Source organism: Amblyomma maculatum, unplaced genomic scaffold, assembly GCF_055883805.1.
Source record: "Amblyomma maculatum isolate TAMU_Amacu unplaced genomic scaffold, ASM5588380v1 scaffold_13, whole genome shotgun sequence".
In the NCBI taxonomy this organism is placed as follows: domain Eukaryota; kingdom Metazoa; phylum Arthropoda; class Arachnida; order Ixodida; family Ixodidae; genus Amblyomma; species Amblyomma maculatum.
The window spans coordinates 14328655-14349311 of NW_028146738.1; the positions used below are offsets into that span (position 1 = coordinate 14328655).

The 20657-nt window shown below is 46.0% G+C and overlaps 1 protein-coding gene across 2 annotated transcripts in view; it reads left to right on the forward strand.

Annotated features, from left to right (window-relative positions):
- The window catches only part of LOC146172260 (three prime repair exonuclease 2-like), a 38408-nt gene extending 35242 nt beyond the window's left edge, over positions 1-3166 (forward strand). For both annotated transcript variants that reach the window (XM_084585928.1, XM_084585927.1), the window contains exon 6: positions 813-3166. In XM_084585928.1, the coding sequence (XP_084442054.1) occupies positions 813-1148 (336 nt within the window). In that variant the 3' untranslated portion in view covers positions 1149-3166. The remainder of the gene's footprint in view (positions 1-812) is intronic.
- Positions 3167-20657: the final 17491 nt, after the last annotated feature.

The following is a 20657-nucleotide window of genomic DNA, read 5'->3' on the forward strand; positions in this document are numbered from 1 at the left end:
AATAAGGGCATTTACTGCAATTCTTCCTCGCCACAATGCTGTCCACCCCACCCCATTTTTTTTTAAACACCTTTGGAATGAGGACTCCCTGGGTGTCTCCATATTGCTTGCTAGGCTGTTGCGTGCACATGCTGATACAAAAGTCTATGTGACACTAAAAATTGGAGGGTCATTTACACATTTAATCTACCATTAGGGTATATCAGCATTACCTTGGGACTCTAAAACCTTTAAGTGAGCAGAGTGTTCCATTTCAAACTCTGAGTAGACAAGTACAAACCACAGGTAGTACCACCCTCGTGCTTTGCTGAATACCCTCAAACTCTGGGCTTTGCTTCATAGACACGCATGATCAACATTGGCGTGCACTTTGAAAATATTGTGACCGTTTAGGTTCTTTCTGTTGCTTGCCTAAATTGCATCAGCATCTAACCAGAACATGCAGTGTCTTGCAAGCTGGCAGTCTCGCAGATATTTGTAAAGATTTTAATTGTGTGGTCACATATTCAAGGGGTCATATCTTCCCTTTCTCTTCTTCCAATATCGGTATCATGGAAGCCAGTGGCTGTATGGCCTAGTAGAAGCAATGGCACACTTCTTGAATTGGCTGAAATTCAAACGACTGCAGAATTAAATGAGTCGAGGGAAGTGGCTCATTTAATTAAAGGAAAGCTCTGGAAACTTACCACTAATCAGGTTTTGTGGAAATGGGTAGACTTTGCGGGCTATTTTTATGCAGACTTGTCGTGGGCATTCAAAGAATGATGTCTGAGTAACTTTTTTTCTCTTTTCGTTGCATTGATTCCTTATAGGACGAGCTCAAGTTTGCTGCTAACAGCAACGATGTGGACAGCATCTTGGGAATATCGGGACTGACCTGCTGTGACACGCTCAAGGCTGTTCGCAACGTGTGGCCAGTGCTGCCGCCAGCCCCCAAGAAAGGGCGTGGCTCAGTGGCTGCCAGCAAGCAGAACTCCTACGCTCTCGATCAGCTGTACAAGCGCTTCTGCGGACGGCGATCAAACGCCCACCATGCCGAACAGGACTGCGTTGACCTTATGAAGGTCTGCCATACAGAGAAAGCAGCTTTCCTAAGCTATATTGACGCAAAAGCAGCACTGCTGGCTGAGACCAGTAGAAACTGGTGATTTCCTAAGAGTTTCCCACCGTACGCATGCACTTCAAAATGCTGTTTATATTCCTTATCTCTTTTGGTTATCAACTCGCTGGAGAACTTACAAATGTAGGAATAGTAGCGTGGCTTGGAGCCCTATTTTGCTACCAACTTTTGCTTGAAGTATACAGTACTTATGCCGGGTGCTTTGTTACACAGCTCCTTTGTGGCACTGCAAAGTTTTAGCTCGATTGAAGTACCTGTAGTATGTTGGCAGTTGGTGCACGCTGGTTACGGAAGCGGGGATGCAGTATTCTGGCAGAAGAGGCTTTACTCTCGTGCACAGTGGGGGCTTGCCAAGCAAGCTGATTTCTCGCTTTTGCTGTGGTGTCTTCTTCCATGGCCTAAGCGCATCAAGGAGCGTAAAGCATGTTGCTGTATCTGCGATCTTAGTTTTACCTTAATTTTTATCTAACATGTGACGAGCAGTTTAATAGGCTGTTAAGCATCATAGCATTACAACTTCAACACTGCAGACATTGCCTAGGTTTCGTGTGCATGTTTCTCATGGAGTGCTAGCTGGTCAAATATGCCACTAGATTCATCATCATTTCCCTTTCTCTGTGTACCATGATCATCCAGACATGTTTTGATATCCTTTTCTCTGAAATTGTGGTTGTGTGGATTTTTTAGTTAACCACTTCGATTGCTAGAAAATAGTACATTGTGTCTCTGTTGCTATCATACCTAAGCTGCACAGAAGCCTTTCCCTCTCTCTCTCCCCTTCCATTCTTTTGCATGATATTTATATGCTTTTTGTAACCACTTCAGCCTTGACAGCGCAATTTGTATTAATAGTCATATTTAGACCACGCTTGCGTAGCCACTGCTGGTATTTCTTAATTGCCTGTAAGCTTCGTGTACTTTTAGAGCGCAGCTCTTTGGCGCCCATTGTGCATCCCATTTTCACTCGCTAGCGGCATCAGTCAGTCGCTGCTATCTGTTCGTCACGCAACGTTCCTATGGGCCCACGCGCTGCCTCCCGCAACTTTCTGATAACTTCTTTCATGACAGCCAAGAACTGTTAGTGGAGTGTTTCTCGAAAGATGTGTGGAAAACTTTAAAAAGTTGTCTGCAATTGTACATACATGTCTTGCTCGAAATATTTGCCTCAATCTATCGAAAAGGTGAAACAGCTGATGAGCCGCACTCAACATAATCGTAAGAAATTTTTTTCTTTTTTAACTAGCACTCTCGTGTATATTTCAAATACACTATTGCAGGACATTGATGCTCTTGGAGAACTTTACATACCTGCCAGCCCTCCTGATTTCTTACTGAATTTTTCAATATTGCGACCACTGCCCTATATCTCCTGATAGGAGCTGCTGCTCGCACAGGAACAGTTTTTGAGAAACTGGCGTCGCATGATCTGCAGCTGTATCGTAATCACCAACACCATCATCATTGGCTAGGCATGTGATGAAATCCAAAGTAGCTGCATTTCATGCTTGGTGTTGCAGCTGCTTCTGTGTATGTTTGCGGTTAGCTAAGCCATCTGCATGCAGCACACAGTGTGAAGTTATTGTCACGTGCTTGAAGTCGTGGCACTATCAAAGTCTGAAAAAAAATATTAGCAGATTTTTTGCACTCTTATAATTTCCTGCTTCGCGAGACTGAGAAAAAGCAAACATTTTGCACTATATGTCGATGCTGCATTAGCGGGTCTCATGGGGCCACAGAGGATTCGAAACTAGAACTGAATTCTCCATCAGTGTGCACTGCAACCCTCCAATATCTGGTGCTCATAAAGGGCCATCACCTCTCCCCACTGCTGGTGCTATTAAATCGCCAGGTTGGCAGGTCTGACATTTTACTCGAGAGTGTTTTTCTGGCTAGGAAAATAATGTTTTGCAAGCCGAAGGACAAAACTGAAGCTTCACCCGATTTTCATCTGCTTTATGTGTATATAGAAACTGTTTTTTTTTTTTTTTTTCGTGCTTCATTCTGTATGTATCTAAAATGTTTTTGATGAATAAATTATCTTTACAAGCTGGCTGTTCATTGAATGTGGCACATTTTTTTCATTACAGCCGAGACAAGCGGTCTGATTTGTAGTCATATGTAGAGTACACCTAGCCGCTTTCTTGGCTAACTCATGCACTGTTCTCACCGAAGAATCGAATCTCAACGCACAGGCCATCATCACTATCGTCTGCTTCTATGGCAACTGCACCATTGAAGCTCCAAACTAGCTGCCGCGATGTTTTACTATCAAATTTAGCTGGATACAGGAACGATGGTACCGCACCAGTGGTGGAGGTGTAATGCATCTTGCAATAGGCTTAATGCAAGCATGGTGCATGATATACATTGTTCACAAGTAAATTAGTATAAGGCACAAGTGATTGGAGGGAATTAGTTGTGAAAAAATGCACTGTGCTTGTGACAAGCATTTCCTCTGTTTCTTTAATCGCCAGTGGAGTGAGAACTGAAGCAAAGAACACATCACCGTCGCGACAGGTGTGACATCATCATCATCATCAGCCTGATTATACCCACTGGAGGGCGAAGGCCTCTCCCATATTTCTCCACTTAACCCGGTTCTGTGCTAGCTGCATCCACTTGGCCCCTGCGAACTTCTTAATCTCATCCGCCCACCTAACTTTCTGCCGCCCCCTGCTACACTTTCCTTCCCTTGGAATCCAGTTTGTTACCCTCAGCGACCATCGGTTATCCTCTCTTCGCACTACATGTCCTGCCCATGTCCATTTCTTCTTCTTAATTTCGACTAGAATGTCGGTAACTTGAGTTATTTCTCTGACCCACTCTGCACGCTTTCTATCTCTTAATGTTACCCCTACCATTTTTCGTTCCATAGCCCTCTGGGTTGTCCTCAATTTAAGTAGAACTCTCTTAGTTAGCCTCCACGTTTCAGCCCCATAGGTGACACAGTGGTGCGACAGTGATGCCGTCCAATCTCACATTTGCAGAAGCATTGCAGCGAACGCATGCCAATAATAATAATTTAAAAATCGGAGATAGCTGCAGAACCCGCCCTGCAGAAATGCGTAAGCCTGAGCTTTGCTGTGTTGTCCACGAGATGTCGGAGGGATTCTGCAAGTGAAAAATATTACGCCTTTCCTTTCCTATAAACGAAACAGAACGCCGGTAAATTCTGCTTGTGGTCGACATTAATTGGGAGTGGGAGGTACTGTGTTCAGCAGCAATGTTCGGGCTTTCGCGTTGCTCTCTGAAGTTTTCAGACTGCAGATGGTTGATTACCTCTCTTTGCACATAATCACCATCCCTACCCATTTGGCGGGAAAATCGCCCTTTCCCGCTCGTTCACGTTCAAACATTTCAAATTTCCCGCCACCGAAGTTAGGTTTTAAATAATTACTTAACCCACACAAAACATTTTGTCGCTTGCACACCTTTCCTTGATGCTGTGTCCGATTGTACCATTTCTTTTTCCGGTATACCAACCAGTTCCTCTTTGCTGCTCCGACAAGGTCGCGCCCATGCGAACTCTACATATAGCCATACAGTGCTTACGCATTAATTTGGTTCTCAGGAAAGGATATGTGCAGTATCTGTCACACTTTCTGTGGACACCTGACCCTCGCCGAAGAGAATTAAGGGAGGAAGGTGGAAGTGAAAGCGGACCGAGGGAAATGGGTGTCGTAGTAGAGGGCTGCAGAGTAAACGTCGACCACCTAGGGATCTGTAACGTGCACGGACATCGCACAGCTCACGGACGCCTCTTCGTTTCGCCTCCATCGAAACTCAGCCACCGGCGGTCGGGACAAGGAAATAAAATTTCCACTGTGCGGCACCGTGCGCGATGTACCGTGCGCAGCAGCAACTCGCAGGCTTTCGTATTTCTCCAGTGCTCTCGCATTTTTTTATTATTTTTATTCTTGCGAAAGCAATGACAGCCAAAGCGAGATCTCGGGTGGCCGCAGCGGGCGTAGGGTCTCCTCATAAAAAAATCGGCCTGCCATGGCATTTGAATTCACGTTCCCCTATGCCACGGGCAGGAGCTGCCAACTCGGGTCGCTCCTTTTAATGGGAGAGTGATATTAGAATCAGCCTGGCAGAACAGTTTGCATTCTCGTTACCTCTACGACATGCAGGCAAGCAGGCACGTCTATACGGCTTAGTTGAAGCGTGACTTCATAAGTGGGCTGGTAGCTAACGCTCTCGCGTCATACCCTTAAAGGATGAAGTGTCCCCAATAATGTAGCATCTTACACTGATAGGGCGTGAAAGGGGAATAATGTAGCAGGCAAAAGGAGCTTCCGCCGTTGCTTTCGCTATTCACCTAGGGTTAACCAGAGCTAAACCACAACTAATTTTTTTGTATTGTGCGCAACAAAAGTGATGATTGTTCGATCATGCTTCTGTTTTGACCATTTTGTTGCAATTTATTTATCTTTGTAATGGCACTTAATGGGAAAGTGGGAGGAAATATTTTTTGGCAGGAAGGGGAAAGATTATGTGCACCATGTCAGCAGAGGTCAAGGTTATTAGGCGAAAGCATGCTCGCGGCCACGAACGTGCCCGTCCGTAACGCTTTAGTTTGATGACGTCATCATGTGGTTTAGTATGTCGTACCTTGAAATTAATGATGACGCCATCAGGTTTACAGTATCTCGTGACCTTAAATAAATGATGACGTCATCATTGGTGTAGTATGTCGTACCTTGATACAAATGATGACTTCATCACTGCTGTAATATGTTGTGCCTCGAAATTAATTATGACGTCATCAGTGGTGTAGTATGTCGTGCCTTGAAAGTAATGATGACGTTATCAGTAGTGTAGTATATTGTGCCTTGAAATGAGTGTATGAAGTCATCACATGGCGACGCGTCATCGACCATGACGTCATGATCGGATGTGGCGTCACATCCGACCATGTTTAATAATAAAAAGTGCGGTCATAATGACGTCACAATCTCTCATGACGTCACGACTAGTGATTACTTCAGGCGAGCTGACCCCGCCGGGCGAATTCGATCCAGGCGTCCGTGCGGCGCCTTCCATTTATTTGGTGCTTACTCGAACGCCGCACGTCACACAGCATAGAGAAGCAGACACAGTACAGCAGGCATCAGCGGCGTCCCCCCCAATTGATTTAAAAACGCGCAGCGCCTGTCACAATTCTCCGCGTGCACCTAACCGAGCCGTAAGGAAAAGGAGGAAAGTGGGAGTGAAAAAAGAGACAAAGAGGTGTCGTAGTGGAGGGCTTTGGACCACCGCGCAACAGATGCTTTCGCCTCATCGCACGTTAGTGGTCCAAAGTACCCCCTAGATCTTTTTGTTTGCAATATGTTTACTTGGTTTTCAGTGGATGAAACGATGAAAACCAAAAAGTAATTACATTAGTACTTTTCAGAAGTAATTTTAATGTAATGTCATTACTCTTGCCTAAGTAATTAGTAATTTAATTACATTTTCAGGACGGTAATTATAATCTAATTCCTTTTCAAAAGTAATTTGGCGTTGCACGGCCTAGAGACAAACCCCATGGTCTCTAAACTTTTGACAAAGGTTGTGCATATGCTCCCTATCACCATGCAGGCGTGGAATAGTGTGTGCAAGAGCCTCATGTACTATACGGCCTCCGCTGAGCGCAGTCTCTGAGTGCCTCAGAAGCACTTCATTGGGACTATAGTGGGCTCATCCCCTTGCTCTTCCAAGGCTATACTTCCGAGATCACGCAGCGGTGCTTCCCATTATGATATTTCATCCAGTCCAACTCGACTTTCTTGCCCTTTATTGTTGGCCGCGGGCACTCCCATGCAGAGTGGTTCTTTCAAGCTTCAAAACACCTAGCTTCGGGAACCAAATATATATGTGCTGGTAAATGTCAGTGTATGAAACGAATACTACTTGGAGCCGATGATTTAGTGTTATTTAGGAACGGTATTTCGTTTTTTTTTTTTTTGTTTTTTTTTTTTTTTGGTTCCTGTGCCGATTAATCACCGCGCTGTGACGGTTTTTGCTACTCTGTGACATCGCAAATGCTACGATTAGCTGCGTGCCGCGACGTCACGGGCACATGTGGTAGCCGCGAAAGTCAATCGTCTGCGCATGGCGCGAGCCCATTGGGCGTCCGCGCCAATGCCTTCGCGCGCATGTGGTTCTGATTTGCCACTGACGCACGCGCGGGAAAACGGGTGCGACAAAGCGTCAACCGATGATGCATTCATGGACGAGGGGAGGGGGGGGGGGGGGGCGCAGTCCTCAATTAGGCTGTTTCTTAAGTGTCTCTCAGCTTTTTGTATTAGTTAAAAGGAACATGGTAATTTTACTCACCGATATCCTCGAAGCTGATCAGCAAGCTCACGGATTATTGCGGTGGGATGACAGTCGAGGGGTATATATGTCTGCTCTTTATAGGACCTAGGCAAATGCCATTTCTTAGTCCCTAACAAAGGTTTTTATATCAGAGCGGATTCGTACTAATATATACTGGTTTACCGAACCACGCAGGCGCACAGGCAACGATTGCGCAAACCCCTGTCAATGCACATTCGCAGGACATCAAGCAAACCGGTATACGTCACGTTACGTGCTAACGTGCTAACGTAGAAGTATATATACTTCTCTGGCAATCTAAATCTCGTTACACTAGAGTAAATTTCAGGCCTTGTTCTTCCGGGACGGTGAGGTGGAGCGACGATAAGTAACGAAATACGGATATCGACACTTTTAACTGAACTTTGTGGAAAAAAAAAAAGAAAAAAAAAACACTTTGCAATATATACAGCAAGGTTGGGTAACACGTACATGGATCTGGCTAGCTCGGTATAGCAAGCATCACTACGATTGGTTGCGTGCTGCTTACCGCATCGATCCTCCAGACTTTTCTAGAACTAACAACTCTCTCCCGAGATGCATATGAAAGCAAAGAGCAACTAAAGTCAAAACATGCAACTTGGCAGTGACCCGAGCGACCATATTAGCCTGCCGAAACCGGGCCCCTGCCCCACAACCTTAAATTCTACACAAATCCGTCTCTTACAGAGAGAGGGAAACAACCAATACCCGATCTTTTCAACGCTTCCCTTCTTAACCCCGTGTCGCCTGGCAAGTGCACCATGGTCCCCCCAACGCCACAGTTGACAACGCTAATTTGGCGTTTTCGTTTCGCCGTATCCGATAAGTGACCCCATCAGAGGCCTTCACCCTAGTTGCTGAAACGACCCTCTCCCAGCGGGTGTTTATCCCCTTTGTACGCCTGCCATTCCAACTGCCTCTGTAGATGCTGTTCACCTATATAGCAAGCTCGAATAGCTCGGTGTCGACAAGCGCCTTTGTCCCATGTGCACATAAGGAATGCTGATGCTTGACTGTGCCCACCACGTTTTCGCGTACCAAAACCGATCCTTACAACTAGATCAAGGCGACCGTATGCGGCGAACTTTACGACGCTCCCCGTCTGAATGCAGTTCCGGCGCGAGCCGCACGTGCGCTTCAAAGCTTGTGCAATCGCGCAGTGATGGAACTGCTGCGTACGTCAGATTGAAAATTCTGCTATATTTGCTAAAACCTATGATTTCTCGCAGTGTCGCGCCATTTCTTAACTGAAAGGTCACTGCAGAAACTTAATATTGTCAGATAAGACAGAAACATTTAATTATTTCTGCCTCGTCAGTGCTTGCTTCAGCGTATACTTCCTGCGAATACATATACTTCTCATGCAGCAGCATTTTTTTTTTCTCAAAGCTGGGAAAGTAGAACTATTAATACTGCTCTGCAGAGGAATGTACTAAAGCGCAAGCAACATCTTTTATCTCCGGCTGGCTAACAGTGGCAAGTTTAAACATGGCGGCGCGCATTCATGACTTCTGTACCGTACAGCGATCACGTACGGAAGGAGAGTGCGGATGCCTCAAATTTCAGTTAGGCTCGTCCTTGTGAACTTCATTTAGTTGCCTTCTCGCAGGGCCAACTTCCAGCACGCGCTGCAATGTTGGGATTTGCGTGAACCACGTACGACCGGAATCGAGCGGCGCGGTTGCCGCCGCCGCCGCACTCGAGTCCGCGTTGGCAGCCCTGCAGCTCGCTGGTCGAAAAACCGACTGCAAACGCACCACGTGCGCGACACATCGTCGTGTCATGCCATGACGTGATCAGCAGGCGGTCTAACGTTAACGGGCGCTAAAGTGTCTCTGCTGTTTTCGGTCACTGCAATAAAAAGCTCGTTGCGCGTGGAAATGCTTGCGGAACGGATGGTTGAACCTCCACGGTGCGAATGCGCCCAGCGATGTTTTCAGTTTTCGTCAATTTGACTCTATTTGCACAACGTGGTGTTAGGAAACACACTTTCAGTGAGAAAGACGTCTCGGGGCCAGTCTGTATATAAATGCGTCTCGTACAGCGAACCTGTTCTACACAAGCACGCGGCATAGTTTCGTTTTCATGCCTCAATTTGGTTGCGCGCACCCGTTTGTTTGCGGCGATGAAATTGGGTCTGAGGCCACAACAAAAATCTCGCTTCGCTTAAATATGCGAAACGTAATTTGAGAAATTTCTTGAGAGTTTTTAAAACTGAAGTTGCGCGATTATGCGAAAGCACACTTCAGTTGATGAAACGTCGATATCGTCGCTGCTCGCGAATATTTTTAATGCATTTGAAGCAGTACGTTATTCTCTCCGCGAACTTATATAACTGCATGCTTTCAAACAGTGTTCAAATCACTCCAGCACTGTTGGTGTGCTCTTATATTAATGTCAAACAATGTGCACCATCTGAACACGTGACTTTTTCAAGGATGACATCCACTTTTGCTTCTAAGATGCTGAAAGCCCGAATGAAGGAAATCGCACACTGAGAGTTTAACTCTCAGTGTGCGATTATACCGATATTTCATTCTTTCTATTTTTCAGCGCTTTTATTATTATTTCTTTTACATTATATGAGCGCTCAAATTGCTAAGCCATCTGGAAAAAAGCGAGGCGGAGAGAGTGGCGTCATAGCACCCTAATCAGGCAGGTAGTAGTTGTGGTATTTGAAGCGCACTGCCACACCATAAAACCTTGTTCTGCTGGCCACAAAATGTGTTGTACAAACGACGAACATACAACTCTGGGCAACTCTGGGGGTGAAGTATACCAATACATCTACCCAGGTAGCACCGAAACATTGGAACAATGAGACGTTTTTGTTTCAGTCTAACGTTATTTTGATGCTGCTAATGCCTCTTTTTTAATGTTTTTTAGCAATGTTCCATATATAAATTAATATAGTGTTTCAGTAAACACTTAAACAGCATAAATCTAACATGTAAAAAGGGAGTAATTACTCACTTGACATCGACACAAGCGCAGCTATAAAGGAAAGATGCATCTTTCGAGTTACTGATCAGTTCGCTCTCGCCCTACTCTCTGGTCTGCTGACCGTCATGGTTAGCTCAGGTGGTACAGCGACTGCCCCGGAAAGGCTTTGGTTCCGGTTTCGATCCCCGGATCGGCACGAATTTTTCTACGAGTTACGAAGTTCCTGAGAAAGCTGTATAGCTTTCCTGTATATCCATACGGGTGCACTTGGGTGGATATGTCAATTAGTATTTAAACCTACTCCACTTTGGGAGATTCCCTTAAAATATTCGACCAAATCTAACATGTACGATAGCAGCCGTACCATTTTATGCCTCAGTAATTGAGTAGAGGAAGGCGCGAATAAGTTTTCAAGTAAATGCTGGTAGTGCGATGATAACTGTTAACCATGTTACGAGCAGAGTGATTCTGGTTGCTTCGACGAAGATTATTGAAGATTCGGAGAGAGATATATTGTTACGGGCTCACGAGCCCGTCCAGCGGAAATCACCGCGGGATGCAGGAGCAACTGTAAAAAAAACAAAACAAAAACAAACAAAAAAAAAAGTAGTTAAGGAAAGATTTAACATGGCTAAGTCAATGCGAAAGCGCGCGACTCCTCCGTGATGTCTGCGAACCTTTTTTATGCGACACACGCCGTATACGGCGTAAAAATACGATGTGTACTCGAAATTAGAAAAAAAATAAGGATTTTTTATAGTAGTTTTATGTTTGCAGCAGTGTTTGAGAAGTTTCGCCTAAGTAGATTTACGAGTGGTTAGTATTGCTATAGACACATTGTTAACACCGCCCTCCCAAAGGTTAGAGAGGCATGAAAACTTGTTCGGCGTTACTAGCTGAAGAAGGGTATGTATACCTTGTAGGTTACATGTCGTGTGGAAGTTAATTCGCCTTCAATGCATTATCTCACACTTTCTAGGAAAAAAGCAGCGCACCAGCATAAACACGTGGGAGGAAATTGTCTCGTCCCTTCCTCCCTCGTGCTCATGCTAGTGCGCTGCGTTTTTCCTAGAATGTCGTACCAACTCGCCCATCAGTATACGCTATTATCTCACACTTTTCAAAGTTTGGAATCATTAACTAGTCTTCTTTCACTGTAAATCACACAGTCATCAGAAAAAAAAAAAAAGGTAAATGCATCATTTAATTCTTGGAATATTGTTAGTAATATTTAGAAATAGTCGCGGGGTGGAGACGGAGACTTGTGGGACGCCGGGAGAAACAGAAGCAAGAAATTAATCATTTTAGTTAACCGCTGCATACTGAGAGCGAAACCTCGAAGCCATGCAAGGGCAGGTTATAGGCTCGTTGATTTACTTATTCTAAGTAAGTTTTAAATTTTTCTCCCTGCTTGCGCTTGAATTTTTACAGTGAAGACAGACTGCACCCACTTCCATGGCTCCGAACGTGTGAAGCGCCTGAGATGAAGGTTGCTTAAATAAAAGTGTCACACCACCACCTGCTCTGACATCGACACACCGTTACTTCCACGTGCTTTCGCAGGTCAACAGCACCAAGTTAAGACACTAGAGTGTTTTTGAGCATGAAGTTGACCGGCCCGAACGGTGCCCCGAAGGACATCAATGCGATCAAGCTTTGACTGGTCACTGTAGCACGGCAGCTCCTGATGCATTCGTTGAGTTTCTCAAGCAAGCTCACTTTCTGTGTACTGCCGCGGAATGCAGCTGCACGCCAAGCTGCCCAGAACAGTGGTGAGGTCTTTGTGCCGCTTCTTGGTGTAATAATGTCTCCTTTGAAGGTATGCATTTGTGTCTCAACCTTTTAGAGCGCAGCTCTTTGGCGCCCGTTCCTGCGTTTCGCGGCGTCGCCTTTGTCCCTCGTAACCAGCTCCATAAATAAACAAACAATCCCTGTCTCCACCGGGAACCGAAGCTCCATCCTTTGTTAACCCACTGCGCCGCGCCCAGGATCGATGATTCTCCTTGTCCACCGTGAGGATAATAGCAACGATAACAATGACGCTGCAATTAGTGATAATGCCATGATGACATTAGCAATGATAATAACGGTACGTTGAGTTGATAATTATAATGAGAGCAAACGTGATGCACCTTGTGCACCAGCAACGCTTAGGCTTTCGCTTTCCTGCAGTGTAGATTTCGCAGGGTTCTCGGAATTTCGGAGCGCAGCTCTTTGGCGCCCGTACTTGCGTTTCGCGACGTCGCCGTTGTCCCTCATAGCCGTAACCAGCTCGCGCAATGTCTGCCATACCTGTTCTGTGGACACCTTAACCGCTCTGTAAGGGAAGGGAGGAAGATGGGAGTGAAAGGGGTGCCGTAGTGGAGGGCTGCGTAGTAATTTCGACCACCTGGGTATCTTTAACGTGCGCTGAAATCGCACAGTACAAGGACGCCTCCTCGTTTCGCCTCTATCAAAACTTAATTAGAGCCAGTTAAGTGGTTCGCAGGAAAGGAATAGCCCAGTATATGTCACTCGTGGAGGGGGAACTAACTAGTTGGCATGGAATATGTGTGTATATAAGATTAAAAAAAGTTGTCTGTAATTGTATACAGATGTCTTTCTCGAATTCTTTGCCTCAATCTATCGAAAAGCTGAAACAGCATGATGAACTGCGCTCAAATTTCGCATTAGGAAGTAACGTAATCGTCGGCAAATTTTTTCAAGCTCCAGTGAACCCAAAACAGCCGCACCAGCATAAACATCTCCCTATAAGCCACTGTTCTTCACAACATGGCGCGAAATCAGGTCTGTTAATTGCTAATTAGTGCGCGTGCCGTAAAAAGATTCGAGCTAAATTATGCTCAACCATAGCATAAAGGGAGCTATGGCTCAACGCTTCATCGTGGTTGCATGTATAGAGAATTTGTTGCGCCCTGTAACAAGCAACATACCAGCAAGACCTCTGTGCTTGCTGGTAGGCAGGGCGCGTCTATTAATTTCAGGGATGACACCTCGTAGTGTTGATCCATTTTGTGCGTTACCTGTGCTTGATATCTCCACGTTTGTAGTAGCACCAATGCCCAAGAACATGCATCCTGTCGTTCATCAGGGTAGGCGTAGGGCCAGGACGGAAGCCTTAGCCAAGATCTATCAGAACAAGAACACCGTCTATGTAGACGCGGCGATGTATTCTAATGAAAGAGATGCGGTGGTGACGGTTGTAGATTTCTAGCTAAAGGAGAAAATGAGCGCCTCGCTACGGAACTGCACCGTGTCTGACGCCGAGGAGGACGCTATTGCTCTAGCGGTCGCTGAGGGCAATAGGTCCGGGCGTTCGCTGGTAGTAATGACCGATTCGCAAGCCGCTTGCCGAGGATTCACCAACGGCAGTATTGGCAAAAAGGCGGCCGCCATCTTGAAGGCCAGCGGGATAAGTGACACAAAACAATTCGTACTTTGGGCTCCGAGACACGTACGGCGACATTCCCGGTAACATCCAGGCCGATCTCATAGCTCGAGGTTATGCAAACCGAGGGAGGTCAGAGGCCGAAGAGACCGGGACAGTGACTCGTACCTACGCAGACATTTTGGTGCACTACCGGGGGACCAGAAGACGGTATCCTCCGCCGCACAAGTTGTTAAACAGGGAGCAGTCAGTGTCTTGGTTGCAGCTGCAAACAAATTCTTATCCATGCCTGTCTTTATACAGCAAGATACATCCGACCGTATACAGGGACACGTGTCCCTGGTGTGGACAGAAACCGACAATTTATCACATCACATGGGCCTGCCAGAAAATAGATGCAGTGCCGATAATTCACAACGCCACGCCGGAGCAGTGGGAGGCTGCGCTGTCCAGTTCGGAGTCGAAAGACCAGGGCCCGCTTGCACAATCTTAAGACTGTCTTAGCTAAGTCCAGACTTAACTGGAGTCTAAAGAATAGGCCACTAGCATGGCCGCTTAAGACTGGAGCCACGACTGGGCTTCAGTCCTGACTTGAATAAGTCGCTTGTATGATTACGACTCTAGTGCTGTCTTGGTTAAGACACAAGGACGCCAGGTGTCTAAGTAGAGAAATTAGGGAAATACAGGGATGCGCTGGCACTGTCCCTGCTGTAAGATGTACACATTACGTCAATTTTGCGTTGTGTAAAATCCGTGCCATTGCTTTTTGCGGCTTAAGATTGTGTTACGAGGAAAAATGCCCCAAGTGGTTGCTGAGGCCGTTCTGAGAAGCCACTCTGGTGAACATGAACCCGAAGCGTTCGACGTTCGGAACACGAGCCGTCTTAAATAAGCTTGGTCTTTCTAAAGACACCATTTAAGTCTGGACTTAGCTCGGACTTTATCGTGCAAGCCGGCCCAGCTTTGGCTGATTGAACGGGCCAGCAGGGCAGCAAAGGCCGCGGGAGTCCTGGACTGAGGACCCAATCACGGGAGCTTTAGATTATTTTTCTTTTTTGCATTATATAAAGTTTTCTCTCTCTCTCCGCACTGTGAATAGCGATTTTCCCTAGGATGCTTGAAAGCCAAGATGTGTGCGTAGTGTGTACAGCGTGTTGGCAATCGAAACTGTTTCAAGACGATAGCGTAAAAGGCCCCGTTCTCCAGAAAATCCGCGGCTTTTTGAGCGATAAATCACGAGCATGCATCTGGAAGGTAGCCACGTAACCACGTTCATCTATGGACTGTGTGCCTATCGGAATAGCATGTCTGACTGCGGATCCAACGACTGTGGAAAGTTCGATTCCCCCTCCCATTTCAAGGAAGCGACCCGATTCGGCACCTCGTGTCATCTCGACCTTGTAACGGGGTCTCGTGACGCCATATATCACTATCATTTGGGGAACAGCGCTAACACAGGACGGAGCGAGAACAGAACACAACGCCTGTGTTGTGTTCTCGCTCCGTCCTGTGTTAACAATGTTCCCAACATGATCGTAAGCCCAACTCTCCACTCTTCCGAGTTCCATACAACACAACTTGCCCGGCCCTTCGACCAAAGCGCGCCTTTTATCTATATGTCGTATGGAATTTCACTCCATGCGATAGCTTAGTGCTAATGGACTTGTGTGAGATATAAGGCACACATTAAGGGACTATAGTGGTTAAGCGAATAGGAAAGTGCACGTACACGCACGAGAATCCGAAAGGGGAGCGATGTCCACGGACGGAGTCATTAAACTTAACTTCCCTCGACTTTTCTTCCTTTTTTTTTTTTTTTTTTTACTGTGGTGTTGAGTTAGTGCATTCGACCACTGGTCCGCATCATATAATTTTAGCTGCACCGTTGAACAGTGCCAGGCGTGTAGGAATGAAAAGGGGGCAGGGTGTACGTGAAGCAGGTGCCGTCGATATGTAGCACCATGCTGTGATAATTGGTCATCCTGTGTGAACATACTGCGACCAAATTTATACTGCTAACTACTACAGTTAGCACAGATTTGAAGCGTCTTGCAGCGATATTTTCTGTGAGGCTCATTTCTATGCGTCCACTTTATGCAGGTAATATATGGCTTGCAGCAGTATGACGGTGCGGTACAGTTTACAAAACGCTTGACAATAACATCCACCTCAAACACATTGGTACATGTTGATACTAGTCATTTCATTTCATTTTATTACCTTAAAGACCCCTCGCGGGGTATTACATAAGGGGTGGGATGAGAAGAAAAGGTACAAGACAATGCAATATATGTGATCATATACAAAAAATGTTGTTTAGATTGCTAGCAAACGATGAAGGGCAGGTGATGTCGACGATATGCTGGGGAAGGCCGTTCCAATCTTTAGCTGCACGTGGGAAGAAGGAGGCTGAAAAAGTAACAGTTCGGGCACGTGAGCGAAACACTTGAAGCGTGTGGCTAGTGCGGTGGGAAATGTAAGATGCTGGCGTGATGTAGGGGCACGGTTAAGTGATGAGTGAAAGAATTTCTGATACAGTGATAGCGTGGCTATGCGACGACGAACGGAAAGAGGCGACAGTGCTGATTTAGCTTTTAGGGCTGAAACACTGACGTCGTACGAGTAAGAAGAATGAATGAACCTTGTAGCACGGTTTTGAACGGCTTCTTGATCGTTTATGAGGTTAATATGATGCGGATCCCATATGGCGGATGCATATTCAAGTTTAGGTCTAATGAGTGACTTGTAGGCGAGCAACTTCACGTGATGCGAGGCGAGGCGAAGGTGACGTTTAAGAAATCCCAGAGTTTTGTTGGCAGATGATATCACGTTAGCAACATGTGCATTCCATGTTAGGTCATTAGATAATGTGACGCCTAAGTACTTGAAAGATGATACAGATTCTATGGACTCGTTAGCGATTTTGTAATGGAAGGCATGACTCGTTTTGCGACGGGTAATGGAAAGAAGCTTGCATTTGCTAGGGTTCAGGGTCATAAGCCAATTTTTGCACCACTGTTCAATTTGGTTAAGGTCCTGCTGGAGGGCTTCTTGATCAGTTCTGTTTGTTATTTGGCGGTAAATTACGCAGTCGTCAGCAAACATTCGAATTTGGCAGGATACATGCTGTGGGAGATCGTTAATTTGAGTCATTTGATGCGCATGCCCTCTCTCAACTGTGCGCTATGTTTGAAGTCTATTACACGACGGCAGTGGTAAATGTGCTGCATTTTCTTCAATTATGAGCATGCCATCATGCAAATGAATATGCTGGTGTATATAGGCTCGGCGATTTCTAAAAAACACTGGTGTGGGTGGAATGCTCTGCCGGGAACAAACGTCTATAATATGCGCACAAAAAACAACGTGTATAGGTGCCAAGTCGGCCATTGATAACTTCAACTGACTTGACGCAGTAGCTATGTGGCCTCACTACCTGCTTCTGAGCCACGTTGCGCATTTACGACACCCCCGAAACTCGCCGCCTTGTAATGTAGTAGTACGAGGAGGATTATTCTCATCTCTATACAGACCTTGTCATCTTAAGCTGCATTGAGTGCCTGTTTATAAAGCCTAAATGCAGGCCCTGTGGCCTGTGCATACTTTTGACCAAGCCTGTACCTATCCTAACGCAAAAGGGATTACTATAACCGTCAACGTAAACCTTGTACAGATTGCTCGATTTCACAAAAGTGAACTGCGTGCGTCGACACCGGTCGAATTTCCTCGCGGATCCGAGAGGCTGTGTTACACCTCCATTCACTTCGAAAAATCGGCAACAATTCCTATTCGGTGTGGACGTTACAAGATCGAACCTAGCGGCGGAAAAAATCCGAAGCGAGCTTTATCAGCCACAAATGGCTTGTCTGCTACAGTGGACGAACTGTATACTTGAAGAGAGCCAGAGAATCAACTTCTACCATGAAGAAACAACTGGGCGGAGTTTTCCTCGGTGTCCCTTTGAACACTTCTTTTGCCGCCCGTGTGTCGTTGATATTTTAGTCCCCAATAGTACTAATGCTTTTAATTATGGCTACGTCACAGCAGCTCACGTTGTGGTAGCGGTTTCCTTCTGAACAAATTGCGCCTCTAACGGTTTTGCCAAGTTGATGGATAAGAACTCTCTGTGGAGTCCCGATCGATATGTTTATTGGTGTGTTAATTCATTTGCTGTAAAGCGTTAGCTGCAGTTTACGGTCACCTTAATTGCAGCCGTATTGGAGGATGTACTGGTCATGAATAAGTGATTTAGTGACTCCCTTTTCGACATATATATATGCAAACACATTGCTGTTTCAACTGCCATCAGTGACTGTGATGACTGCAACTACAAGGAAGTGGCTAATGCCCCTCTAAGGGGGCCCTACAACCGATCGTGTTAACTGCTGACACGAGGTCGCTGTCAACCACCTTTCGCCTGCTACGTGTCATCGCAGGTCGCGAACAGGTGAAAAACGGTTGAGTGCTTCCTTCTAGAGTTGTATACATCATAGAAATTGTCATAGAAAACATTGAAGCTCGTTCCGTGGACCATGTCGAAAATTTCGGAGACTACATTTTTGGCCAGAGGGCGATTTTTCCTAATAGCCCTCCAAATTAACAGACGCAGTGGTGCTAAGTAGTGTAGAATGTTTTTTAAGGTGCAAGCTGAGCATTGGGGCTTTATCCAATATTTATATTGGATATTAATATTTATAGGTACGTAGACTCTTGGAACACAAGACTATGATATACGTCTGCTGGTCTAAAGGGGCGCCAAGACTACCCCATACCTTTACTCTGTTGGACCTGTGCCCTCATTTTATTTATTTATTTTTTTTTTAAGTACAGGGTTATGGCCTTGCAGGTTTTTTGACAATACTCGCGGCCGAGGACCCCTGATGTTGCGTTATAACTACTTGTCACCTTTACCTCCGGAAAGCCGGGGAATCAAGGAACCGTTGTGAAAACCGCGTTATCGCGTCACACAAAATGCTGCGAGTTCAATTCATTAAAATAAATGTTGTATAACCATTCCTTGGAGCGGGTGGAGAGGGAAGGCTGCTTGGCTCCCCCTAATGATGAGCCTTGCGCGTGTATATAACGGGACCCTGTTTCCGCATTCAAATGTAGCATTGCGTAACGAAAATAAAAATATTTGTTGCCTTTACATGTAAGGACAAAAGGTAAATAGCAATTAGATGCACATTCTTTTCTCTAGGTAACGCGCCATATTCTCTCAGTGACTCGATGTGAGCACTATTCCACAATAAGTTAATCGAAATGTCTAGAGATGCGCCCACATTATGCCTGTTGCTCCTGCATGAGCCCTTGCGACCTTCGAGGCAGTGAGGTTCTCCCATGCCTAACTATCGGCGTCTTCGTAATGGCTCAGCTCGGCGTCTTCACTCTCGGTTGCACGCAGCTTTCGAGCATCGCTGTCGCGACTCACACTCACAGGGTGAAAGCAAAAGCAACGGCGTCAGGCAACGCGACGTACACGAGCAGAGATCCACGCGCGTTCGCTCGCTTTCGCCTCGCACTAAACGCGGTCTCGTTATCGTATCCATCTGCTCGTAATTAAACTATCGCTACCATTGGCACCATCTGCGATCCTGCAGCAACCTCCCAAGCGCATACTGGAGATGCAGACAGTACCGGCTATGTATAGCCGGCACAACACGCTTCGAAAGGTGCAAGACAACGCAACCCGCAAGAAATGTGGCGAGCCTGCCGAGGTGAAGGCGTGCCGCACTGCAATGCAAGAGTGAACAACGGGAAGGCCAGAAGCGTAGAACGATGCGCTTATATAAATGGCGATGTTGCTTAAGTAATTATAGGCAAACGCTTTGCCCACAGCTTTGCATACACGTGAAAGCTCGCGTACCTATGGCACTTAATTAAACACCCGTGAATTAGAATACCATGAGCCGATCGAAGTGGTCTCCACTGTCGTCGTACACGAGCAGAGATGCAGCGCCGGGCTTCGGAACACGGCAGAATACTTGTGCCTTGTGTTTAAATACAAATACCCACGCGTAATTTTGCAGTTCAACGCTGCTATTGAACGACTTGTGTCTACCGGTAAACAACCGAAATACATTGCGTGGCTTTTTGTGCACTCGAAGTATGCACATCGAATGTCGATTATATCGCCCTATTTCGTGCATGGGTATACAGACATGGGCAAAACAATAAAGCCAGCCACCTCGCGACTCGCAATTGTATAATCATATCACAACTTAAATTCGCACCCATGATATACCTAGCATATAAGCAAGTTTGTGATATGTCGGACATAGAAAAATATGATGTACTCAGGGGGAAATACTCCGGATCCGCCTGACGTACATTCAACCCCAGCCTCAAAATAAAGCGACCAGACTTGTTCGACGTATTGCATTTAAAAAAAGAAAGAAAGAAAAAAAAAAAAAAAGGTCCCTCTGACGCACCTTTAGCTACAGCGTAGCGACCTCTCTGTTCATGTCAACGCAGGACCAATAATCATCGCAGTGATCCAGCATAAATTATCTTCCAAGGCCTCACAGTTACATTTAGGTATAGGCCAGCAGAACACCATTTTGAAATCGCTCCAATAATTTCGTAACTCTGCTCTGGACGCGCCAGTCACTTTTTTCCGGTTTTGGATTTCGCGCCGCGGCCCTTTGTTAAATGCGCGTTTTATTCTGTTTGCAGCAAATATCGAAGAGAAAGGGTCATGTATGTACAGTGGTCGGCTATATTCGGCACTTCACACAGACACATAGATATTGTTTAACGCCGTTTGAATGGTGCGATAGTGATTTGCAGTACGCCACGCTGCCTGCTGTCCCTCGTACTGCGGAAGACTACTTGCGACCGCGGAGGCCATGCCATAAATGG